This window comes from Manis javanica, chromosome 17 (genome assembly GCF_040802235.1).
Source record: "Manis javanica isolate MJ-LG chromosome 17, MJ_LKY, whole genome shotgun sequence".
NCBI lineage: Eukaryota > Metazoa > Chordata > Mammalia > Pholidota > Manidae > Manis > Manis javanica.
The window spans coordinates 19395104-19421882 of NC_133172.1; the positions used below are offsets into that span (position 1 = coordinate 19395104).

General features: G+C 36.5%; 1 protein-coding gene across 3 annotated transcripts in view; it reads left to right on the forward strand.

Moving 5' to 3' along the window:
- Positions 1-26779, forward strand: part of UBA2 (ubiquitin like modifier activating enzyme 2) — a 40082-nt gene that overhangs the window by 3265 nt on the left and 10038 nt on the right. Inside the window, exons 3-12 of one of the 3 annotated variants that reach the window (XM_017672389.3) lie at positions 135-205; positions 1406-1470; positions 2675-2775; positions 4340-4461; positions 17772-17839; positions 18288-18409; positions 21558-21657; positions 22637-22803; positions 24407-24500; positions 24590-24702. In XM_017672389.3, the coding sequence (XP_017527878.2) occupies positions 135-205; positions 1406-1470; positions 2675-2775; positions 4340-4461; positions 17772-17839; positions 18288-18409; positions 21558-21657; positions 22637-22803; positions 24407-24500; positions 24590-24702 (1023 nt within the window). The remainder of the gene's footprint in view (positions 1-134; positions 206-1405; positions 1471-2674; positions 2776-4339; positions 4462-17771; positions 17840-18287; positions 18410-21557; positions 21658-22636; positions 22804-24406; positions 24501-24589; positions 24703-26779) is intronic. The other 2 variants (XM_037021529.2, XM_017672390.3) reach the window with 2 other exon arrangements.

Genomic DNA, 26779 nt, shown 5'->3' on the forward strand with positions numbered 1-26779 from the left:
TGTCACGTTTTTTGTATTTAGCTTTTAATATAAATAAGATATTATGTAAGTAGGTGAAACAGTATTATCTGCTATAATTTCAAGTACAGGTGGAAATCTTGTAGTAAATTGGTAATTCAGTGTTGTTTTTCCAGGTCGCCAAAGAAAGTGTATTGCAGTTTTACCCAAAAGCTAATATCATAGCCTACCATGACAGCATCATGAAGTATGTTCTAATTATTATATTACAAAGTTGTGTTGGTTGTGAATTTCTAATTAAACTTTTAAACTATAAGGTGTTTTTATTAGCCAAATACATGAGTTCACAGTCATTCTGCTTTTAAAGATGATTTTTCTAGAATAATTAGAATGTAATAGTTTGTGCCCACATGAGTGGCATTGTTTCAGCAGTTTATATATATATATATATATGATTTGAATGATTTAGATTAAAGGTGATAGACATTGAATAAATAAATTACTTGGAAACACATAAAAGACCTTATATTCTTATTTTTAAATAAAAAGATATTCTGAACTATGAAAAATCCTTGTATGTGATGGATGCATCAGACTTTTCTAAATATATTGCTCTCATTTTGATTGATTTCAGCTCTTGTCTCTTTTAAAAGGTTCCTTCCCGAAATAATTTATTAGGACTGTGACTTCTGTAATATAACACTAGGAATTGTGATGGGGCAGTAGTTTTGACGGTACATAAATACACTCTGATCTCAGTAAAGATAGAGTAAATATATAATTTTGGAGGTGTTGGGGCAAAGGAACCCTGGGCCTAAGTCATCCTTTATTTGTAGTTGTTGTCTAGCTCACAAGTAAATGGTATTAAAAATAATGAGTTCTTGTTTGGGTCTGTAATTAGAGATTCTTGTACTTTCTCAGGGGAATTTTTCTCCCCAGCTTCTTTTTTATTCTCTGGATGTTTGCTCTTCAGGCCTGCCTATAGCCCTATAACCAACCCCCTTACCCTGTACTGCTTTCCCAGTGCTGCTAAAAGCAGGGACCCTAGAGGCCTGAACCCTGCCTGATCCTGACCATGTGAGGTGAAGCCAGAGGACAGGCACATCCTGGGAATGTGTTTTTTGTATGTTCCCAGGCACTTGCTGCCCAGAGAAAGCCTGGTGGGACTGGTAAACGCTTGCCATCTTTCAGCCAGTTTGAGATCCTGCTCTTGTGCCCTAAGTAGCTAGCCAAAAAGGATGTATAGGTATGCATAGAAATTGGGAATGATTTCTCTAAAATATGCTTACGGTCTTTAGAAAAAGTCAAACTTATATGGCAGAACCCCTAATATCATTTACTTTTGCAATATTATTAGTTTAGTAGCTTTTTAGGACCCTGTATTACACTGTGAAGATCGTGTGTAAGGCCAGCTGTTTTAGTGACCTTTTTTTGTTTTGCTTTGTAGCCCTGACTATAATGTGGAATTTTTTCGGCAATTTATATTGGTTATGAATGCTTTAGATAACAGAGGTGAGATTATTTTAATACTTCTGGTTTCTAAGTATTTTCTTTACCCCATCACAAGGCTATTTACACGTTTAGTATTAATTAAGATATTTCCTTACAAGTTAGAATTTAAAGATCTATAGGGAAGTAAGATGAAGTGTAAGGTTGCCACTTGATTATAATTTTAACCAGAACTGATCCAGGCAGGAATTTAGTTATCTCATATTCTGCAATTCTACCAAGAAGTGTAAGTACAAGGGAAGGTGAAATCACTGAAGAAGGTGACTGCATAGGGTATGTGCATGTCGGGTTGTTTCAGATTATCCCAGCACTTAAGCACATTCATTTGTTTAGGGGTTTAAAGAATAGCAATGCCCAGACCTTGCCCCAAGACCAATTAAATCAGACTCTGAAAGGGGCCTGAATATATTTTTCAAAAATGCCTAGATAAATATAAAGTGTAGTCAGGGCTAGAAAAAAAACCTGCTGTTACTGAGAATGAGGCAACAGATGCCAAAGTTAGTATGGAAGCCATGGTTCTTCAGTTATTTTAGGTATATCTGGTACCATAAGATAACCGTGTACATGGTTTTCTAGATCATTAACCTTTTCACAGTTTGGGGTGATGTTTCATATAATCAAGTATTATATACCCAGTTATTGCTAACAAATCTGTGGGGGTGAAAATATTTAGTAATATTCCTTTCCTATAATTATTCCAACATGTAAAAGTACATTGGTTTGTAAAAACTTGGGGCCATAAATACCTAAAGAAAAAACATACAAATGAGAAAGGCTCAGAATGGCTAGTTTAACTGAACTCATCTTTTTTCCCCTACCCTTAAACTGCCTTAATAGTTCCAAGTTGATAATATTCTCCATTCACTTTGATATATTACCTGATAATTATATGAGAATAATAAGTTAAGGAATCAGAACACATTGAAACTGTTTTAGTCAAGGTTAATAGAGTAGGCACAACAAAAAAAAGATGGCACTTTGGAATTTAAAAATTATACATAGGTGCTTTTCCTATGGTAAATTTGTGATAAAAGTTTCTTAAGTTTGAAATTTTGCTAGTGAATGTCTCTTAAATGTATGTTATAGTTGTGTTAACTCTGATTATAGCTATAAGGAAATTGCGTGAAAAAATAATTTGGGTAAGTTAAAGAAGGTACATTTCACTTTGTTTCCCACAAATTTCTGCTAACTAGTATTTTTCTTCTAGCTGCCCGAAACCATGTTAATAGGATGTGTCTAGCAGCTGACATCCCTCTTATTGAGAGTGGCACTGCTGGTTATCTTGGGCAAGTAACTACCATCAAAAAGGTAAAGAAAGTTTTGTTTGTTTTACTTCCCAAATATTTATTCAGGGCCTTAAGGAAGAGGAAGTATATTTTGGATTTATACTGTAAAGGTACCTAAAAAGAATATAGGCCTGGATCTTGTAGCTCTGTGCTACTTTGTTTCATTTAGCTTAAGTATTAAAATCCTTAAGCTGGTAAGTATAATAAACTTGCCTTTTTAAATTCTTTGTAGCCATGAGACTAGATGTCAAGATGTCTTTGATATATGATAGTAAAAAAATTACTTTTTGTCTAAAAGAAATCTTGATTTATAGATCTAAAGAGTAATTTGAAAAAAATTTTCAGTGGCTTTGTGAAATATTTCAACATTTAGGCAAAACTAGAGGATAATAGAGCAAATACCTCTGTATTCATAATCCAATATTAAAAAATCTCAGAATTGTGACAAATTTCTTTTTTCAGACCTTTTTTCTCTATTAGTTCTTTCAAAAAATTAAACATAGAAACATTTGAATAATCTTGCAGGTCTTGAAACTAAAAGCAGTTATACTCTACTAATGTGCCATCTTGTCCTTTACTTGGCATTTTACCCATGTTGAAAATTGTGTGGCCCTCCTTCATTTGCTTTAACTGTTAAATGATAACTCTTGAAAGTTTACTTAGTATCATTCTAAAAGGACAATTGTAAATACCAATGTGTATTAACTCAGTGGAGATCTTCAGAATCTATTGATAGGGAAGGCAGTAGGTTTTTTTTTTCCCTACTGTGATCTGAGGGATGACTGCTGTGTGCCTGCCCCCAAGAAAGCATATTGGAAGGATACCAGGAATGATGTTATGAAGAAAACCCTGGATCTGCTGTTATTTATATTAAACAAATGCAGGTTTTGGTTCTTTAACCATTAATAAAAACACATTGCTGATTACCCTTAGATACTAATACATATTAATATTGAGGTTGAGAATTGCTAAGATGAAGAATATTCATTCCTATGATGGTTTTGAAAACTTATCCCAGATGGCATAGATTCTTCCCAGGATTCCTTACAGTGTAACTTAAAATGTAACCCTGTATCAACAAAACAGTTTGGTTTGGTAACACCTAGGATTTTTCCTTGTGTCTAGATAGCTCTTGAAAAATTACTTTCAGTTCATTTAGTCTTTAGGAGGTAATAAGGTAAGGCTGTGAATAATTAAGTTAACAGTTTCACAACTTTGAGAGATAATTGGAAAGCTGTTTGTCTTTCTAGTAGTTTTTCTTTTTGTTCAGTGTGAACAAGATGAATCTCATATTTGATACCAGGTGCATTAATTTGTATTTAGCTTGTTGTAAATGGTGTTCATTGGGCTGGGAAGCAGAGGAATCCTGGCTTAGCATTATCTGTGACAGGTCGATTCACTTAGCTTATATGTTACACTTCCTTATCTGGAAAGTAAGGGTGTTGGAGTCACTAATATTTTTTAATTCCTTGACGTATAAAACCCAGTTGAACTGTAGATAAATGAATGAAATGTTTATATTACCTTACGATGTTGAGAAATCACTATCTTGGATTAAATACTTTTCTCATATCCTGACTTTGCAGGGTGTGACTGAGTGTTATGAATGTCATCCCAAACCAACCCAGAGAACTTTTCCTGGCTGTACAATTCGTAACACACCTTCAGAACCTATTCATTGCATCGTTTGGGCAAAGTATTTGTTTAAGTAAGAGTATATATATTTCTGGGCATATTTTCAGTACTGAAGATGGAAAATGGGATTATTTTTATTTAAATATCCTGGAGAGATTGTACTTACAAATGTTATTTCAAATGTGGTGAGAGGGCACTTTAGCAGCTTTCTTAGGATATTTCTTGGGTTAAATTAAATATAGCCAGCATTCATTGAATGCCTATTGTATGCCGTGAAGTGTTGAGGAAGTTTAGTCTGATACTGGAGATAAGCATGTAACTAAGTCAGTACAAACCTATATATTTGGAATATAAAAACAACTCATTGGTTAAAAGAATCATAATGGAAGTTTTAAAAAATTTGTAGTAATACTGTAAATACTACATGTCAAACTTGAAGAATGCATTGAATATGGTAGTTGGAAGAAAAGTTAACAGACTTACACATAAAGAAAGGTGAACATTAATGATCTAATGACCTAACATATATTAGACAAGAATCACAGAATAAATTCAAGAGTTAGAAGGAAAGATATAATCGAGATAAAAGCAAACAAAAAATTGGGCAAGTTTGATCATGAGAAGGTGAGGAGATATAAGTAACTAAGTGGGGAATGTAACCTCAGCACAGATTAAAGTTGTAAGGGGGAAAAAAAGGGATAACTAAAGACCGGGCCAGTATACTTAAAATTTTAATGATCTGGATAAATACACTAAAAAAAAAAAACTCAAAGAACTGAATCAGAAGACATAGGCAGGTAAGTACTATGCCTTAGGGAAACAATGTAATTGTTTAAATTCTTCTTAACAGTGCACCAAACCTATGTGAATTTACAGGTCATTTCCACTAAACTTGCAAGGAATGTATCATTCTAATCTTTTATGAGCTTTCCAAGAGAATTTTCTTTTTTCCTTAGAGAAATTTCTTAAAAATATGAATACTTCTTAGTTTGTGTTACTGGGACTCATTAAGGTAAGACCAATTAAGGACAATAGGGGATAAAAGGAACGTTACAAGACAATTTCATTCATTAAGTGAATGCAAAAATCCTAACCAAAATATTAACACACATGTTTAGAATTGCACAAAACAAAAATATACAATGACCAAGTTGTGTTTACTCCAGGAATGCAAGCATGGTTTAACACTAAGACAAATCTGTAAATGTCATTCACTTACGAAATTAAAGAGAAACACATACAGTATTCATACATAGAGAAAAAACATTTGGTAAAATTTAGCAAACACCTTCTTATGACAAAAATTCTTAGCAAAATAGGAAGAGAATTTCAGCAACCTGATAAAAGATAACTTCTAGAAACCTACAGCAGACATTGACTTTATTTTTTGGTTAAGGAATATCTATGGACTCCAAGTAAGTACACATATAACAGTATAATGATGAAATTTCACAAAAACACTTGTGAGCTTTACTTGGCAAATGTGTTTTTTACTTTTCAACAGACTTGACTGTTTAGAACAGTTTTAGATTTACAGAAAAATTGAGAAGATAGTACAGACTTCCCACCCTCAACTTCCTCTTACTAACATACTGGTATGATACATATCTAACAATCAATGAACCAGTATTGATGTATTATTTATTGAACTCCATAGTTGATTTACATTTCCTTAGTTTTATTTATCTATTTACTTATATTTTGGTATCATTAATATACAATTACATGAGCAACGTTATGGTTACTAGACTCCCCCCATTATTAAATCCATACCCAGTACAGTCACTGTCCATCAGCGTAGTAAGATGTTGTAGAATCATTAGGGGTTTTTATGTACAATATCATATCATCTGCAGACACTGACAGTTTGACTTCTTCCTTACCAATCTGGATGCCTTTTATTTCTTTGTATTGTCTGATTGCTGTGGCTAGGACCTCCAGTAATATGTTGAATAAAAGCAGGGAGAGTGGGCATCCTTGTCTTGTTCCTGATCTTAGGGGAAAAACTGAGCTTCTTGCTGTTAAGTATAATGTTGGCTGTGGGTTTGTCGTATATGACCTTTATTATGTTGAGGTACTTGCCCTCTATGCCCTTTTTGTTGAGAGTTTTTATCATGAATGCATCTTGAGTTTTGTCATGCTTTATCAGCATCTCTGGAGATGATCATGTGGTTTTTGCCCTAATGTTTGTTGATGTGGTGGCTGATGATGGATTTTTGAATACTGTATCATCCTTGCATCCCTGAGATGAATCCCACTTGATCATGGTGTATGATCCTTGATGTATTTTTTAATTCAGTTTGCTAATACTTTGTTGAGTATTTTTCATCTGTGTTTATCGGGGATATTGGTCTGTAGTTTTTTTGTGGTGTGTTTGCCTGGTTTTCATACTAGAGTGATGCTGGCTTCATAGAAAGAGTTTGCGAGTATTCCCTCCTCTTCTTTTTTTGGAAAAGTTTAAGGAGGATGGCTATTATGTCTTCTCTAAATGTCTGATAAAATTCTGCTGTGAATTCATCTGATTTGGGGGTTTTGTTCCTGGGCACTTTTTGGATTACCGATTCAATCTCGTTGCTGTTAATTGGTCTGTTTAGATTTTCTGTTTCTTCCTTGGTCAGTCTTGGGAGGTTGTATTTTTCTAGAAAGTTGTCCATTTCTTCTAGGTTATCCAGTTTGTTAGCATATAGATTTTCATGGTATTCTCTAATAATTCCTTGTACTTCTGTGGTCTCTGTAGTGATTTTTCCTCTCATTTCTGGATCTGTTTATGTGTGCAGATTCTCTTTTTCTCTTAATAAGTCTGGCTAGGGGTTTATCTACTTTGTTTATTTTCTCAAAGAACCAGCTCTTGGTTTCATTAATTTTTTCTACTGTTTTATTCTTCTCAATTTTATTTATTTTTTCTCTGATCTTTTTATGTCCCTCCTGCTGACTTTGGGCCTCATTTGTTCTTTTTCCAGTTGTAATAATTGGGACTTTAGACTAGTCACTTGGGATTGTTCTTCCTTCTTTAAATAGGCCTGGATTGCTACATAGTTTCCTCTTAGAACTGCCTTTGCTATGTGCCACAGAAGTTGGGGCATTGTGCAGTTCTTTTCATTTGTCTCCATATATTGCTTGATTTGTGTTTTTTTGTTTTTGTTTTTATTTTGATATCATTAATGTACAATTACTTGAACAACGTTATGGTTACTAGACGCCCCCTATTATCAAGTACCTCCCACATAACCCATTACAGTCACTGTCCATCAGCATAGTAAGATGCTGTAGAAGCCTTACTTGTCTTCTTTGTATATGCTGCTTTTCTTATGTCCCCCACCACTACATTATGTGTGTTAACCGTGATGCCCTGTTTTCCCCCTTATCCCACTCTTCCCACACATCCTCCCCAGTCCCTTTGCCTTTGGTAACTGTTAGTTCATTCTTGGGTTCTGTGAGTCTGCTGGTGTTTTGTTCCTTCAGTTTTTTCATTGTTCTTATACTCCACAGATGAGTGAAATCATTTGATACTTGTCTTTCTCTTCCTGGCTTATTTCCCTGAGCGTAATACTCTCTAGCTCCATCCATGTTGTTGCAAATGGTAGAATTTGTTTTCTTCTTCTGACTAATATTCCATTGTATATATGTACCACATCTTCTTTATCCATTCATCCACTGATGGACACTTAGGTTGCTTCCATTTTCTTGGCTATTGTAAATAGTGCTGCAATAAACACAGGAATGCATATGTCTTTTTCAGCTGGGCTGCTGCATTCTTAGGGTAAATTCCTAAGAGTGGAATTCCTGGGTCAAATGGTATTTCTGTTTTGAGTTTTTTGAAGAACCTCTATATGCTTTCCACAATGGTTGAACTAGTTTATATTCCCACCAGCAGTGTAGGAGGGTTCCCCTTTCTCCACATCTTTACCCAACATTTGTTCTTGTTTGCCTTTTGGATGTTGGCCATCCTAACTGGTGTGAGGTGATAGCTCATTGTGGTTTTAATTTGCATTTCTCTGATGATTTAACCATGTGGAGCATCTTTTCATGTCTGTTGGCCATTTTTTCTATAGAGAAGTGTCTGTTCAGATCCTGTACCCAGTTTTTTATTGGATTATTTGCTTTCTGTTTGTTGAAGTGTGTGAGCTCTTTATATATTTTGGATGTCAGCCCTTTTTCGGAAATGTCATTTATGAATATATTCTCCCAATTCTGTAGGGTACATTTTTGTTTTATTGATGGTATCCTTTGCTGTACAGAAGCTTTTTAGTTTGATATAGTTCCACTTGTTCACTTTTTGCTTTTGTTTCCATTGCCTGGGGAGATATGTTCATGAAGAAGTTGCTCATGTTTATGTCCAAGAGATTTTTGCCTATATTTTTTTCTAAGAGTTTTACGGTTTCATGACTTACATTCAGGTATTTGATCCATTTTGAGTTTACTTTTGTGTACACGGTTAGACAGTAATCCAGTTTCATTGTCTTACATGTAGCTGTCCAGTTTTGCCAACACCAGCTGTTGAAGAGGCTGTCATTTCCCCATTGTTTGTATCCATGGCTCCTTTATCATATATTAATTGACCATATATGGTTGGGTTTATATCTGGACTCTCTAGTCTGTTCCACTGGTCTGTGGGTCTGTTCTTATGCCAGTGCCAAATTGTCTTGAATACTGTGGCTTTGTAGTATAGCTGAAGTCAGGGAATGCAATTCCCTGTGCTTCATTCTTCCTTAGGATTGCTTTGGCTATTCAGGGTCTTTTGTGATTCCATATTAATTTTAGAACTATTTGCTCTAGTTCATTGAAGAATGCTGTAGGTATTTTGGTAGAGATTGCATTGAATCTGTAGATTGCTTTAGGCAGGGTGGCCATTTTGACAATATTAATTCTTCCTAGCAAAGAGCATGGGATGAATTTCCATTTATTAGTGTCCTGTTTAATTTCCTTTAAGAGTGTCCCGTGGTTTTCAGGGTATAGATCTTTCACTTCCTTGGTTAGGTTTATTCCTAGGTATTTTGTTCTTTTTGATGCAATTGTGAATGTAATTGTTTTCCTGATTTCTCTTTCTGCTAGCTTGTCGTTAGTGTATTGGAAAGCAACAGATTTCTGTGTATTAATTTTGTATCCTGCAACTTTGCTGAAGTTACATATTAGATATAATAATTTTGGAGTGGATTCTTTAGGGCTTTTTATGTACAATATCATGTCATCTGCAAACAGGGACAGTTTGACTTCTTCCTTACCATTCTGGATGCCTTTTATTTCTTTGTGTTGTCTGTATGCCATGGCTAGGACCTCCAGAACTATGTTGAATAAAAATGGGTAGAGTGGGCATTCTTGTCTTGTTCCCAATCTTAAAGGAAAAGCTTTCAACTTCTCACTATTAAGTATAATGTTGACTGTGGGTTTGTCATATATCATGTTTGTTTAGTTGAGGTGTTGATCTCTGTTTTAATTTTGTCATTGATCCATTGATTATTTAGGACCATGTTGTTAAGCCTCCATGTGTTGGTGAGCCTTTGTTTTCTTTTATTTCTAGTTTTATACTTTTATGATCTGAGAAGTTGGTTGGTACACTTTCAGTCTTTTTGAATTGACTGAGTCTTTTTGTGGCCTAGTATGTGGTCTATTCTGGAAAATGAATCATGTACAGTTGAGAAGTATGTGTATCCTGCTGCTTTTGGGTGTAGAGTTCTGTAGATGTCTGTTAGGTCCATGTGTTCTAGTGTGTTGTTCAGTCCCTCTTTGTCCTTATGTATTTTCTGTCTGGTGGATCTGTCCTTTGAAGTGAGTGGTGTGTTGAAGTCTCCTAAAATGAATGTATTAACATTATTTCCCCCTTTAATTCTGTTAGTATTTTTTTCACATAAGTTAGTATTTTTTTCACATATGTAGGTGCTCCTGTAATTTGTGCATATATATTTATAATGGTTATATCATCTTGTTATACTGATCCCTTTATTGTTCTCTGATGTCCTTCTTTGTCTCTTGTGACTTTCTTAGTTTTGGAGTCTATTTAGTCTGATACAAGTAATGCAACGCCTGCTTTTTTCTCCCTATTGTTTGCATGAAGAATCTCTTTCCATCCCTTCACTTTTAGTCTGTGCATGTAGTTTGGTTTGAGGTGAGTCTCTTGTAGGCAGCATATAGATGGGTGTTGTTTTTTTCCTCCATTCTTTTCCTCTGTGTCTTTTGATTGGTGCATTCAGTCCATTTTACATTTAGGGTGTGTATCAATAGATATGTACTTACTTACTGCAATTGCAGTCTTTGGCTTCATGGTTGCCAGAGATTCAAGGATAGCTTCTTTACTATCTAACTGTCTACCTTAACTCACTTATTGCACTAATATAGACACAGTCTGTTGATTTTATTTTTCTCCCTTTGCTTTCTCCTTTCTGCACTCTTTATATGTTAAGTGTTTTATTCTGTACTCTTTTGTGTTTCCTTTGACTGATTTTGTGGATAGCTGATTTTATTTACTATTTGGTTGGCCTTCTTTCTTTGCTGTGATTTTTCTCTGGTGACATCTGTTTAGCCTTAGGAGCACTTCCATCTATAGCAGTCCCTTTAAAATACACTGTAGAGATGGTTTGTGGGAGGTAAATTCCCTCAACTTTTGCTTATCTGTAAATTGTTTAATCCCTCCTTCAAATTTAAATGATAATCTTCCTCTATACAGTATTCTTGGTTTGAGGCCCTTCTGTTTCATTGCATTGGATATATGCATTCTCTTCTGGCCTGTAAGGTTTCTGTTAAGTATGATGATAGCCTGATGGGTTTTCCTTTGTAGGTCATCTTTTTTCTCTCTAGCTGCTTTTAATACTCTGTCCTTGTCTTTGATCTTTCCCATTTTAATTACTATATGTCTTGGTGTTGTCCTCCTTGGGTCCCTTGTGTTGGGAGATTTGTGGGCCTCTATGGTTTGAGAGACTGTTTCCTTCCCATCTTAGGGAAGTTTTCAGCAATTATTTCTTCACAGACACTTTCAATCCCTTTTTCTCTCTCTTCTTCTTCTGGTACCCCTATAATGCGAATATTGTTCTGTTTGGATTGGTCACACTGTACTCTTAATATTCCTTCATTCCTAGATCCTTTTATCTCTTTCTGCCTCAGCTTCTCTGTATTTCTGTTCTCTGACTTCTATTCCAGTGACAGTCTTCCACTTAATCCATTCTGTGCTTAAATCTTTCATTGTTTGTTTAATTTCTGTTATCTCCCTCTGGAATTCATTCCTTAACTCTAGCGTATTTCTGTGTATCTCTATCAGCATGCTTATGACTTTTATTTTGAAATATTTTTCAGGAAGATTTGTGATTTCGGTCTCACCAGGCTCTCTCTCTTGGTTTTGAGGGATTTTGGACTGAACAAGGTTCTTCTGCCTTTTCATAGCGATGGATGTGATTGCTGGCAAGTGGCATGTGTCAACTGGGACAAAAAATCCCTTCCTGCTTGCTGGTCGCCTGGCCCATTCTGCTACCTGTGCCAGTCAACCACACACAGGGAACAGCCTCTGGGTTAATCCCCTGAGGTGCTGTGGACTGGGCACCCCTCGGGATGGCCTAGGGCACTGGCATGGGTTGCAGACCAGCAGTGTGTGTTCTTCCGTGAGAATGGCATCACTTTGTGCTTTGGGGACTCCATTCCAGTCTCCGCTGCCTGTGGTGGGCAACTGCACACATGAAGCAACATCTGGGTTGATACCCTGAGCCGCCGTGGATGGGGCAGCCCTCAGGATAGTCTAGGCCACTAGCAGTGGTTGCAGGTGATAAGCACGTGTTCACTGCGAGAACAGAGCCCCTTTGTGCTTTGTGGCTCCACGCTGGTTTCCTCTGCCTATGCATTCTGGTCAGCCACAGGAGGGGGGCAGCCTCTGGGTTAATCCCCTGAGCTGCTGTGGCTGGGGCGGCCCTTGGGATGGCCTAGGGCACTGGCAGTGGTTGCAGGGGATCAGCACATGTTCATTGCGAGAGCAAGAGCTCCTGCGTGCTTTCTGGTCCCTGTGCTGGCTTCCTCTGCCTGTGCTGGTCTCCTGCATACAGGGGGCAGCCTCTGGGTTGATCCCCTGAGGTGCCATGGGTGGGGCAGCACTCAGGATGGCCTAGGGCACTGGTAGGAGTTACAGGCAAGCATTGTGTGTTCAGTACTGTAATAAAGCCCCTTTGTGCCTTCTGGACTCTGCACTGGTCTCCGCTGTCTATATCAGTCGACTGCGGGCAAGGGGCAGCCTCTGGGTCTGGCCCAGTTAGCCGCGTGCTGGGAGAAGCCTCTGTGTGATTGCTGTGGGTGAGGCTGCCCCCCAGTTGCTCAGCAGCAATGGCAGATCAACCGGTTCTCTTGCAGTGCCAGTGAGGGGGAATGAGCAGCAGGCTGCTTATCTCTGTGAGGCGCTTCGGTGCTATGTTGCCATCCAGGGAGTTAGGGCACCTGAAGTTCCTTAAAGTTTCCAGCCTGCTGGCCTGAGTGTGCCAGGACAATTTTGTCCTCCTGTTAAACCCTTGTTCCTTTAAGGCTTTTAAAGTGCCCGCTTTTCTTTTGTCCCAGAGCAGCCGTCTGTAGGAACCTCTTCGCAGTCTCAGTCTCAGATTTTGCTTTTCCATTCCTCTGATATCCAGTACTTCATGCAACGTGTGTCTGTGCTCCCGGTGCAGATTACTAGGGCTGGTTATTCAGCAGTCCTGTGCTTCCGCTCCCTCCCCGCTCTGATTCTTTTCCTCCTGCCTGTGAGCTGGGGTAGGGGGAGTGCTCAGGTCCCGCCGGGTCACGGCTTTGTATCTTACCCTTTTCGTGAGATGCTGAGTTCTTGCAGATTTAGATATATCCTGGCTGGTATAATGTATCTTCTGGTCAGTCTTTTAGGAATAATTGTATTTGCTATATTTTCAAAGTTTTGGGAGGAGATTTCCACCACCCTACTCACGCCGCCATTTTGAGAATCCCCTTTGCCCATATTGCCTTAGTTTTTATCTACTCCTTTTTCTGTTCTAGGATACCACATTACAATTAGTTGTCATGTTGCTTTGGCCTCCCTTGGCAGGGACAAGTTTTCAACCTTTCCTTGTTCTTGATGACTTCGATAGTTTTGAGGAGTTCTGGTCAGGTATTTTGTAGGATGCCTCACTATTGGAATTTGTCTGATATTTTTGTCATGATAATAGTGTGATTATGGGTTACTGTGAGGAAGATCAAAGAGGTAAATTGCAGTTTTTATCACAGTGAAAGGAACATGTTATTGACATGATTTATGACCATCAGTGTTGGTCTTTATCACTTAACTAAGGTAGTGTTTCTCAGGTTTCTCCACTGGTAAGTTACTCTCCCCTCTTTCTTAACTGTACTGTACACTTTTGAAGGAATTCACTGTGCAGCCCATACCTAACAAGTGAAGTACTGTGTTCCACCTCCATGACAGCATAGTGTCTACGTAAGTTATTTGGAGTTCTTATCTGGATGGTTTGTCTCTTTTCTTCCTTTTATTTATTAAGCCGTTTATTTGCATCAATATGGACTAACGGATACTGTATTTTATACCTTGGGTTTAAAATGCTACTTTGTTCTGTTGCTCAGATTGTCCCAGCTTTGGCCATTAGAGGCTCTTAGTTGGCTCTGTGCTCTTTGATATACTGCCATAGTATGTATTTTCTTGGGAGCAGTTCTTTACTTTCTGATACTACAAGATGCTCCATACTCATCTTGTATGTTTCTTGCCTCAACATTCCTCCAAGGAGTCTTCTTTCTATGAAGAATTGTATTAGAAACCAAGATCTGAGTGCTTAAGCACACTATTGTATTGCTTTTATGCCCTCTTAACTAACAGCAAAAAATATATTTATATTACTAACCTGTGTATATATGCAAATCTGCAAACATTTCTGCATATTAATATCTATATATTAAGCTAAACATAAATTCATACTAGTGTTTCAAACTGTAATCCATTACTGTGTGGACCATTCTAGCTTGTTTCCCCTTCTCTGTAAACTATTCCAACACTCAAACTCCCCCTATTTGCCATCCATATACTTAGTATAAGTAGTATTTTTAATAATAAAAATTTTGAGACATCCCCATTGAAGTTGGGAACAGCACGAGGAAGCTTGTTACAGCTGCTGCTTTTTGGTGTTGTAATGAAGTTCCTAGGTAGCACAGTAAGACAAGAAAAAGAAAATACAGGATTAGGATTTGGGAAAGGAGGAAACAAAACTTGTTTGCATATAATACAGTTAATCTACATTAAAACCTCCAAAGAATTTATTGACATTGTTAGAAATAATAACAGCAACATTGGCCAACTAAAAAAAGATTTTTAATTAATTGCATTTTGACATATAGCATCAGGTAATTAGAAAATATAAATTAAAAATTGATAACGCAGTATAAAAGCATACAACTAGGACATAAACACTAGTGACTTCTTCATGAACATATCTCTCCAGGCAAGGAAAACAAAAGCAAAAATGAACAAGTGGGACTATATCAAGTTGAAAAGCTTCTGTACAGCAAAGGACACCGTCAATAGAACAAAAAGGTACCCTACAGTATGGGAGAATATATTCGTAAATGTCAGATCCGATAAAGGCTTGACATCCAAAATATATAAAGAGCTCACGCACCTCAACAAACAAAAAGCAAATAATCTAGTTAAAAAATGGGCAGAGGAGCTGAATAGACAGTTCTCCAAAGAAGAAATTCAAATGGCCAACAGACACATGAAAAGATGCTCCACATCGCTAGTTATCAGAGAAATGCAAATTAAAACCACAATGAGATATTTCACCTTACACCAGTAAGGATGGCTACCATCCAAAAGACAAACAACAAATGTTGGCGAGGTTGTGGAGAAAGGGGAACCCTCCTACACTGCTGGTGGGAATGTAAATTAGTTCAACCATTGTGGAAAGCAGTATGGAGGTTCCTCAAAATAGAAATACCATTTGACCCAGGAATTCCACTTCTAAGAATTTACCCTAAGAATGCAGCACTCCAGTTTGAAAAAGACAGATGCACCCCTATGTTTATCGCTGCACTATTTACAATAGCCAAGATATGGAAGCAACCTAAGTGTCCATCAGTAGATGAATGGATAAAGAAGATGTGGTACATATACACAATGGAATATTATTCAGCCATAAGAAGAAAACAGATCCTACCATTTGCAACAACATGGTGGATGGAGCTAGAGGGTATTAAGCTCAGTGAAATAAGCCAAGTGGAGAAAGACAAATACCAAATGATTTCACTCATCTGTGGAGTATAAGAACAAACGGAAAACTGAAGGAACAAAACAGCAGCAGAATCACAGAACCCAAGAATGGACTAGCAGTTACCAAAGGGAAAGAGACTGGGGGAGAATGGGAGGGTAGGGAGGGATAAGGGCAGGGAGGAGAAGAAAGAGGGTATTATTGATTAGCATGTATAATATGGGGGATGGGGTAAAGGGGAGGGCTTTGCAACACAGAGAAGACAAGTAGTGATTCTACAACATCTTACTATGCTGATGGACAGTGACTGTAATGGGGTTTTGTGGGGGGGACTTGGGGTAGGGGAGAGCCTAGTAAACATGATGTTCTTCATGTAATTGTAGATTAATGATAACAAAATAAAAAAATTTAATTTAAAAAAATCAAACAGAAAAAAAAAAAGCATACAACTAACTGTAAAAGATAAATATAAAACACCAAAAAAAGAAGTACCTGAAAATAAATCTTAAGATATACAAGACCCAATATAGAAAATCAGTGACTCTTGGATCATTAAAAGAAATACTAAATAAAACTGTGTGTTTGTGGATTGAAGTCCTAATATTATCAGTATGTCATTTGTCTCCAGATCTGTAGATTCAGTGCAGTTCCAATTAAAATTCCATTGGGGATATTAGTGGAACTCACTCAGGTTCTAAAATGTTTAATACAGAAAATAAAGCCTAAGAGACACCAAAACATTCCTGGAGAAGAATAAGTTGAAGTGACTTGTTCTAACAGATGTCAAGATCTAATATAAGCTAAAAATAATTAGTATCTTGCTGGTGCAGGGATGGAAACAGACTACTGGGACAGTACAGATTTCATGATTACAGGTGCATAGTAGATCCCAGATGAAAGAAGGAGTTATATAAAAGGACAATTCATTGTCACTGTGGGAAAAAATCATTCTTCAAAACAAATATGTAAGAAGTCTAGATGGATTAGGTATTTAGAAATGAAAGGCAAAACTTTAAATCTGGCATAGGAGGGAATTATCCTTCCAAGGTTAGGGAAGAATTTCTCAACACAAGATGTCCTAACCATAAAAGAATGTATTAGGACATCCAAGTTGATTAAATATCTCGTTATCAAAAGACATCAAATAAAGTATAAATAATAAGCTATTACAAAGTAAGAAGGCATTTGCAACATGTAATCAACTAAAAATTGTGATCTAGAATATATTCCTGTAATTCATAAGAAAAGGACAATCCGACAAAATAATACTACAAACAGGCGTTTTTTGGTTTTTTTTTTTCACTTAAATAAGGAAAGCCATATAGTCTACAGGCAAATGAAGATAATGTTGAAATTATGACCAAGTTGCAAAATTAAGAATAAAGCCACAATAAGATACTTATTTTCAGTCACTAGTTCGTCAAAACAAGTTTGGGAAGGAAGTGAATCAATAAACCAGTAGGAATTCTTAAATGCTATTTATTGGGGGTGAAAATTGATACGACTTGGGGAAACAGATGGGTGTTTTCTTATAAAGTGTTTCAGGAGCTTTGAGAGTACAACTTTTGTAGGTTTTTTGTTTTGTTTAGGAAGGATTCCTTTAAAATAACTTTCTTCTAAGTTATGTGCTTGAGAAAAGGCTAGAAAATTATATTCCTCTAAGTTTTCTTAAATGGTTTTTAGGTTAACTTGATAAACAAAAGAATTCTGCTTAATTACCTTCGTGTTGTTTTTAAGGCTCTTCAGTAGTAAAGGTAAATATGCCACAAAAATGTCTTACTCATTGCTAAGTTTCCTGTCCCTAGAGCAGCTCCAGCACACAGTGTCTGTCAACAGCTAGCTGTAGGTGTGCTTCACAGAAGTTGTTCTGGCATTAGAATGTTGTCCAAGTTGGAATGTAAAAGCTGCTCACCTGTTCCTTGATAAAATATTTTGTCTTGGGAATTTGCAGAGTAGCTCAAAGGACTAAGTAGAAGTCTACTAAAAATTTAAGCTTCCTTATGTTGTGGTTGAAATTAGGGTGCAAGCTGTCTCTTCAGATAGTTTTAATACTTCTGAATGTATGGAATATAATTTACCAATTGTTCTTTATTCCTGCAAAAGATTTGGATCTAAATTAGTTGTTTGTGAGCAAAGTAGGAAAAGTAAATGTTCGTTGAGAATATTTTGTTGTATATAAATATTTACTTTTCTTAAATTATAGCCAGTTGTTTGGGGAAGAAGATGCTGATCAGGAAGTTTCCCCTGACAGAGCTGACCCTGAAGCTTCCTGTGAGTAATGGGATGTATTCCTTTATTAGTGAGCATATTTTGCTGATTTAATATTGATAGCTTAAGAAAGGGGAAATTGCTGTTATACACTAGGTAATATATTATGCACTTAAGGTATGTTATTTCATCTTTAAAACACTGTTTTAAAAAATGGATATCCCCATTTTACTGGTGAAGAAATCAAGGTGCAGATAAATTTCACAAATTTAGTCAATAGTTGTTTCCAGATCTGATTACAGGTCTATACTTTGAACTGTTCTACATGTGGCTTTTCAGAAACTGAGGTAGAAAAAGATGCTGATGGTCATGGTATTTTCCATTTGAATTCGGAATCTGGTCACATGCAGGTGACTTCCATGAGGGACTCTCCCCACACCCCTCCAAAGGTAGATGAAAGCTTAGTTACGCATTTATTACAGTTGAAAATAAAATGATGTTTGTTTTGTAGGGGAACCAATGGAAGCTGAAGCCAGAGCCAGAGCATCTAATGAAGATGGTGACATTAAACGTATTTCCACTAAGGAATGGGCTAAATCAACTGGATATGATCCAGTTAAACTTTTCACCAAGGTTAGATTTACTTTATAATTGTGGATATATTTTTTTATTCCGTTTGTTTTAAAATAGTACATGAAATGAATTACCTTTTTATGCCTAATGCTATCTTAATATAGTTTATGGATATAGTTGGGATAAGCAGGTTTTGAAATTCTAGTGTTTACACCAAATTAGTACATCTTTTTAGGAAGTAAAATAAAGACATTCTCAGTTGTCTTTCCTTCCCTTGCTTTCATTGAACTTCTTGGTTTTCCTTTTAACCGACTTTTGACTCCTACTGTTTCTCTCATATCCCTTTCCTGCTCAAATGTTCGGGCAGTTTGTGTGACTAAATAGCTCTTGAATCCATAAGCCTTTCTGTTCTTGGCTGAATCACTCTTCACTGAGAATATGTTGTTTCTTCGCCAATAGTATATATGGTTTACCTGCTGAAATCTACAAGATTGTTTTAATTGGGTCTACCTAAGTATAGCTGAGCTAGGACCTGTGTTTTAACATCTTTTTATTTCCTCTGCCTTCACTCCATAGCAAGTTTATCAAAATAGACACTTGAGGCTTCCTCAGCTCTTGAACCACTTAATCCATTTCTGCCACCCTCACTGAGCAGATGACCTTAAGGATATATTAACAGATTGAAGCCACTGGACCTTTACTTGTTAAGAGAATGTCCCACTTCACTGCAAACTCTTTTCTTTCCCCTTTTACCATATTCATCAGACAGTATTCTGTTTCTTCCCTGCATCTTGGATCTCTTCTGGCTCTTCTTGTCTGATGTCCAGCATGCGTAGTTCCCACTTTCCTAAGCAAATAGCCTGCTGTTCTCTTCAGCTTAAGTTTCATCTCTTTTCCTCAGTGGCAACAGATGTGAGATATTGACTCTCTTAAACCTGTAGCATTTATTTATTCTCCACAGCCTTTTCCTTTCAAAATGGTTTTTGTTTTGACTATACTTAAAATACACTTAACTCTGTTATAGAGTGTGATAGTATTTCCAAGCCAGTGTCCATATGGCTATTTCCCTTTCAGTTTGAGCAACAGTTGGGTGACAGAATAATCTGAAGTACATCTCAATCTGTTGTTCAGCAGGTAGATAAGCATTTGCTGTGTGCTAGGCTCAACTTTTGAAGGACAGGAGATTTAATGGTGAACAAGACAGAAAATAGGGTACCAGCTCCCTGCTCTCTAGGGAACTCAGTCAAGCGGGGAAGTCAAACATTGAACAAGCAATTTCAGATTCAGAGCATTGTGATATGTTCAGATACATTGGAACCCTATAATAATAATTAGACTTACCCTACTTATTAATACTGGACCTGCTATGAAGGTTCAAAGAGGCTTTCCAAAGGAGGTGACATTTTTAACCAAAGACTTTGAGGTATAAGAGTGGTGTGAGAATGCAACGTATACAAAGAAAACCTCAGGTTGAAGAACTGAAATAATTCTCATTGAAGCAGAGGTTGGGGGGATGGAAAGAGGATTACGAAGGTACACTGAGGCTAGATCAGGCAGGACTTTCTAGGTCCTGATGATAGGGATATTAATACCAAGACAGTGGGAGTCCGTTAAAAGGTATTGTACAGGATCACTCTAAGAGAATAGAGGTATGAAGTGCACCACTCCAGGACTGATATTCCTGTTGTAACCAATGTGGAACAGTGCCTTCTGGAGTTGTGCAGTGCCATGCATCTGAAGCACACCCTGTCTGCATTCCCAGTGGAGCATGGAGAAAAAGTAGACTCAGCAGGACTTAAGATGGTTAAGGTGAGGAATCAGGATTGATAGCAGCTGGTTTCCTGCTTAGAACCAGGATGAACAATGGTACCATTCTCTGATAGGTGACGTGGGAAGCAGATGTGTCATGTAGCGGTTGGAGAGTAGGGAAGGGTAATTTTGAGATTCCTATGGAATATTAAGATAAGTGGTTCTCCAGTTAAGTGGAGAGGTTTAGACTAGATTTGTGTTTGAGATTCATAAGTTATTTTTAAGAGAGAAGAGTGTGAATATAATTCGGTACAGAGCTCTCAGGGATTCCCAGTATTTAATAATTGGATAAAGAAGGATATGAAGCTTATTCTTGGAAAACCATGCTAATTCCCCATTGTCTGGTAGCCTGCTCAGCCAGGCACTGAATGTTCCTACAAAATGTGCCCAGCCACACTGTTACTCAAATCATACTGTACTCATTTCCTTGCCTGGGTACCCACTTCAGATATTATCATCTCCTTGAGCTCTTTCCTTACTCTTCAGATAGATAGGACAGAAATCCTGATAGTACTCAAAGCTACGTTTCACACTAATTTATATTCTAATTATTTGTGTATTTGGCTGGTTTCCCAAAGATTCAGGATACTTAATAAGTATTGATTGAATTGAATGTATTTTGATAGTAATAATCCAACTTTTTTCATTAAGCCCAAATCAAAATTCATGCCTGATACATAGAATAAATGTGTTGAGTAAATCAGTCAGTCAACCAATAGAAAACACAGCTAAGGAAAAGGTAAAATAATAAAACCACCCAAAATTCTGCCACATAGGATAGTGTGATTCATATGATAGTCTGTCAGTCAACATGTAATAATGTTTGTGTTTCAGTTTTTGAAACATTGTTTTGTTTTAGGAAGGTGGGGGCACATTTCAGAGACACGACAGATGGTTAGGAAATTCTGCTTTTGAGCACTTTTAAAATGTGTATGCTTCTCGGTATGTATCCACAAACTTGAAGATGCTGTTAACCTGTACCTCTAGGCTTAATTGTATTCAGTTCTTGTGGAGTGGTGTTTTTTTATGTCATCCTTGACTGTTGTGACTACTGTGCTGCAGACTGACCTCTAGAGCTTTAGGGGAGCTTTTGGAGAGGTGACGTGGGAGGGCAGGGGCAAGTCAGCACAGTTGAGAGTTCCCTTACTCTGCTTTTCTCACAGCATCTCTGCTTTTAACTTGCAAATGCAGGGGTTCTGTGTAAAATTAAAAACAAAAGATTTAAGCTTTTTTCTTTTTTTCTTGAAAATCATTAAACTATTGATATATGACATGTGTCTTTAAATCAGGAGATTTTATAATGTAACATTTATAATCAGCAATGATACTTTGTTATATTTTGTCAGTATAGGGTTGTAGGATTTGTAGACTTCATCTTTGCTTCTTTTTTTTTTTTAAGCTTTTTAAAGATGATATCAGGTATCTGTTGACAATGGACAAACTGTGGCGGAAAAGGAAACCTCCAGTTCCATTGGACTGGGGTGACGTACAAAGTCAAGGTAAAGCATACATTTTAGTCTTTGGGACTATTTTCAAAACAAAATTAGATTTTATGACTTCTGGTAACAAAAGGATTCATAAAATCCTAAATTAGAAAGACACCTAAAGTCTTTAAAAAGCCCTGTTGTTTCTTGACAATGGTATAGGTTCATGGTAAGAAAACACACAATTCAGAGAAGTAGGAAGTATGATAAAAGGTAAGAAAAAGTTATGAAAATTACTGGACGTCTTACCACTTAGAGAATAGTTACTGTTAAAGTTTTAAGGACTGTCTTGGTAGTCAGCTCTGCACATAGCAGTTGTGTGTGCACTTTACTAAATGGAATCATTTATATACTCTGACTTGCTCTTTTCAGGCAGTATGATTTAGTCCCTTATCAGTTAACATTTAGTTGTTTCATATTTTCTCTGAAAGTGTTGTAATGAATGTAAATGTACATTCATCTTTTACCTTTGCATGATTATCTCTTTAAGATTTAGTTTAGGAACATACTTAGAATTTTAAATGTGAGAAAAACTATTGTAGTGGTAATACTCCCTTATCCCACTCCCCCTCAACACACTGTTTTGTCTGCATTGTATTGCAGGTAGTTTATGCACAAAATGGTCAGCATATTAGAAACCTAAAGGGTTCTAGGAGATTTGGGATTTCATTTTGGAGTTTTCTATATTACTGGATACTTTATGGACTAATAGCTCAAGTCTGGGTCTAATAGCTTCCACTGATTGAGTGCTAACTGCTTGCTGAACATAATGCTGATCATCTTATCTACCCTATGAAATTCTGAAACAGTCTTATACCTTTCCCATCTCATCATTAGCAATTCTCTTGTACAAATATTTGTATCATGTTAATTATTTTAACGTAATTTGTTTCATGTTACTTGATTTTCTTACTGGTCAAGCACTGAGTTGTTCTATAAAACCGAGTAGAGGAATTGTTTTTAATAGTGAAATTTCTAACATTTTTTCCCTTAGGAGAAGAAACCAATGCATCAGATCAACAAAATGAACCCCATTTAGGTCTGAAAGACCAGCAGGTTCTAGATGTAAAGAGCTATGCACGTCTTTTTTCAAAGAGCATTGAAACTTTGAGAGTTAATTTAGCAGAAAAAGGGGATGGAGCTGAGCTCATATGGGACAAGGTTTGTTTTGAAAATGTGCTGCAGTTATTTTTATATCACCTGTATTTTAGTTCTTGAATATTAGCCAGAAACTATAAGATTTCTGATAACGTTTATTCTACCAGATTTTGAGGGCATAGTGTTGATTTTGTTCAGATGTTTTAATTTCTAATTACTACATTGAGTTACGAATTTCCTATATATTGATTCAGAATCAAATATCAAAATCAAAGTGAGTTTTTAAAACTCATTTTAGATTCTGCCAGTGTGTTCATGATTTGTAATTACGTTGACTGGAAAAAATGTGAATTCATTGCATTAGAATATTTCACTGACTTAAGAAAACTTGTGTAATACAGATTTGTTACCAGAAGTCATAAAAGCCTTCTGGAGATAGTAGTTCATGAAACTACTTTGACCTTGAAAGTAATAAAATTGCTTTCCAATTGAAATAGTTAAACTATTTTAGGGGTCTGAGAGACCTCAGTACAAAACTATATTCTTAGAAGTTACAATGTTTAGTGGTAGTCTGCAGTTAGGTGTCATATTTTGAGATGTGCTGAGTTAGTTTTATGTATTTTCAATTGTCAGTATTTTCTACAGCTAAAATGATTTATCTGATAAAGTTTGTGTATTCCTGTGATAGTAAAGATTTGCCATGAATTTGAAAGTAAGTGATAAAGTTTGGTCAGTTGTTTAGCAAACTAATATAACTTTGTGTGCAGATTTTGGAACTAGTTGAATCAGACATCTAAAATAAAGCTAATTTAGATTTCAGGGATTCTTGTAAACATTAGTTTTTTGGGTTTATGTGGTATAAGGAGTAGTAACAGTGATTTGGTAGGTTTTCATCCATACACAGGTGCTAGATAATAAAACCCTGGGAATGGTTAACCCTTTGTGAGTAAAATCTACCCCTAATTGGTTTGGTAAGCCAGGGAAGTACCCAGTGGACACTGTGCCTGGGTACTGTTAAATATTCATACTTACTTCTCATCACATCCTTACAAGATGTTTATATAATTTCTCCTATTTAACAGATCAAGGAATTTTAGGTTAGGGAGGTTGATTTGCCTGAGGTTACTCAACCAGTCAATAAGTATATAAATAACTCACATCCTTTCAATGCTTTTTACTTTAATACTTTGGAAAAGCCAGAAGGAGTAGTCCAGGTGTTTCTGAGGCTTTAATGAAACAGCTTTTTCAGAAAAGCCTCTATCTCTTTGTCTGGGCTTGTCAAATTCAAACAGCCTTCTCATTACTGACTGGTGGACCCTGGAAAGGCTTGTCATCCACAGTAAATGGAATTGGTGTTCTGTTCTCACTTAGTCTCCAGTGCATTTGTTTAAGCAGGAGTGAGTTCTGGAATCCTGGTGGCTCTGGGTATTGTTGTCAGACTGTATTCCTGGATCAGAGTTGGTGGTGGTGAGACCTGCCCTCTACTCATCCAGACTCCATGCTACTATGAGGCTTTACCTGACTAGCCTCTCCCTTGAGTCCCTCTCTTGTTCTGGTTGACTGTCTGCAATGTTATAAACATGCGGAAGTACTTGTTCTGAAAGTAATACTAGTCAAATCAGTGAATTTAGGGAGAGACCTGTTAAATTGTTTTAATTATTGGCAGGATGACCCATCTGCAATGGATTTTGTCACCTCTGCTGCAAACCTCAGGATGCACATTTTCAGTATGAGTATGAAGAGCAGATTTGATATAAAATGTAAGTTGTTTTGTACTTCAGTTTTATCATCTAAAATTCTAGTTATTCTTTTCTTTGTAACAGCTGAACATACTCCTCTCCTTTTTCAGCAATGGCAGGGAACATTATTCCTGCTATCGCTACTACCAATGCAGTGATTGCTGGATTGATAGTATTGGAAGGATTGAAGATTTTATCAGGGAAAGTAGACCAGTGTAGAACAGTGAGTATTTCTATTTGCATCTTTTATTCAGTGTCTTTTTAAAAGTAATTTATAAAATGCACATATAACAGACAAATTTAAAAATTAATATCATTGGTTGAAAGCAATGGAAAAATAATTGTTCCTGAACCTTGTGAGTACATGTTTAAGTAAGCTTCCTGGAAATTAAAACAAGAAGAAAAACATCTTTGTTTCTCTTACTTTTGTCTAAAATGGAAGCAAGAAGCTAGTTTGCTTCTGACACTTACAGTTTTCCTGAATTCTTAGAGGAAATCATTGTATGTGTCCTTACACTAAGTTATGACAAATGTTCTTTCAATTCTAAGAGTTCTCTTTGGCTTTAAAATTTTATTTTGGTTGGTTCAGAGTCTGCTGTTGTTCATTTTTTCAGTCTTTTTTGTTAAACCTGAAATCTTTATGGATGAGTCTACTGTCATTTCTGCTAGATTTTATAGTGTTTTGTTTGCTTGTGTGGCATATGGTTTGTCTAATTGAAAGAGTTTTTAAAACTAGCGGTGATAATTCTTCAAAGACCCATTGAAGGTATATTTCTTCAAAGAGGATTTGTGTTTGTTTATATCTAGGTGCTACCAATGAAGGACCACTATTAAATTCTCAGCTTTAGTTTTTCAACACACATAATATTCAGACAGCAAATCTGCTGTGTCCTATCTTATTTTAATGAGTTAGGATGCTATCCCCCTTCCTCCAAGGTAAAGACAGTTTTTCTTGCTATTTCTGTGGGAAAGATATTTTCCTTCTCTTCTTTATTCTTCCCCCTTCTAGGTCCTAGCTTGATGTAAGGGTCTTCTAGAGTTCCTACATTAGTGAGGGATGGGCTAGGTTTATCTCTTAAGAATCAAGCCTCTTAGGTATTCTCTTTGGATTCCTGCTTTCATTTGTATTAAATTTCTGTGTCTGAAGATGCTTTGCTTTCTTATCAGTTTAACAATTCAAAAAACTTCCTTAAAAACACTGTAGCCAAGATTTTTGCTATTGTTTAGGTTCTCCTTTTTTTTATGATGTTGAAATAAAAGGAATTGACTTTTGGGAATTTCTAAAAAATACCTCGTCTCTTTTCCAGTGCCATTTTGGTGTACTCTTAAAAAATCTTTTCTTGTTTTCATGAAATTTCAGGGTTAAAGAATATAGGATCATATTGCCAGTCTGCCATTGTGTTTCAGTTTTCTATTTGTTTTGCGGGTGGGGGGGGGGGGGGTGGTTGCGATCATTTTTTTTATTTCTATCTTTTCATAGCAGCTTGAATTTGTCCTGTTGCTGTAGTGTCCTTTTGTACTCATAAGCAATGTTAACTGTTGAATTTATTAAAATATCTACACTTCCTGTAACATCCTTGTTCCTTTGCCTGCTCAGCTCTGTTCCTCTCTCAGGTTAATGATACTTATATCTGGATTTCATTTATTCACATTTACAAATGAATTTCAAGATGGATTGTGTTAGCCCAGGTATTAGTAGTGTCAGTAGTTGTTTTTCGTTACTGTCCTGACCCTCAGCAGAGTGACCAACTCAGTGAAGCCCAAGAGCAAACAGAGTTGTTGTCCCATATACCCTACTTCCAGCCCTGCCAATATAACGAGCACTACTAGTAATACTATTACTACAGGAGGTCACTTCCTAGCACTGACTGCCTCTTGGGGTATTTACTTCTTTAAGCTTGGGATAATCCACAGGATTTCTTTTTAGAATTAATTCACTTTAGTAAGTACCACACTGCATGGTAGTCATGAGATGAGAGTTTGTAGTTATCACTATTCAGTGTTTGGACATTTGTTTGTATTGAATCTTGCTAGTGGTCTCCGAACTTTGTAGTACTGTGAGATTGGGGCCTTTTAAAAATTTCAGTGCAATTTTAAAAATTATCCTTGGTTCGTATTTTTTTACTTGGGTATTATGGAAATGGTAAATAGATGCTCACAGTGCCAGGAGAACTTTCTTTTTCTCTTTTTTACATTTTTAGTATCATAGTCATCATAGAAAACTTGAAAAGAAAGGCAGCATACTGGTTCCATACATTGTGAAAACACTGTCATTGGAGAAAGGAGTGTGTTGGTCTTGT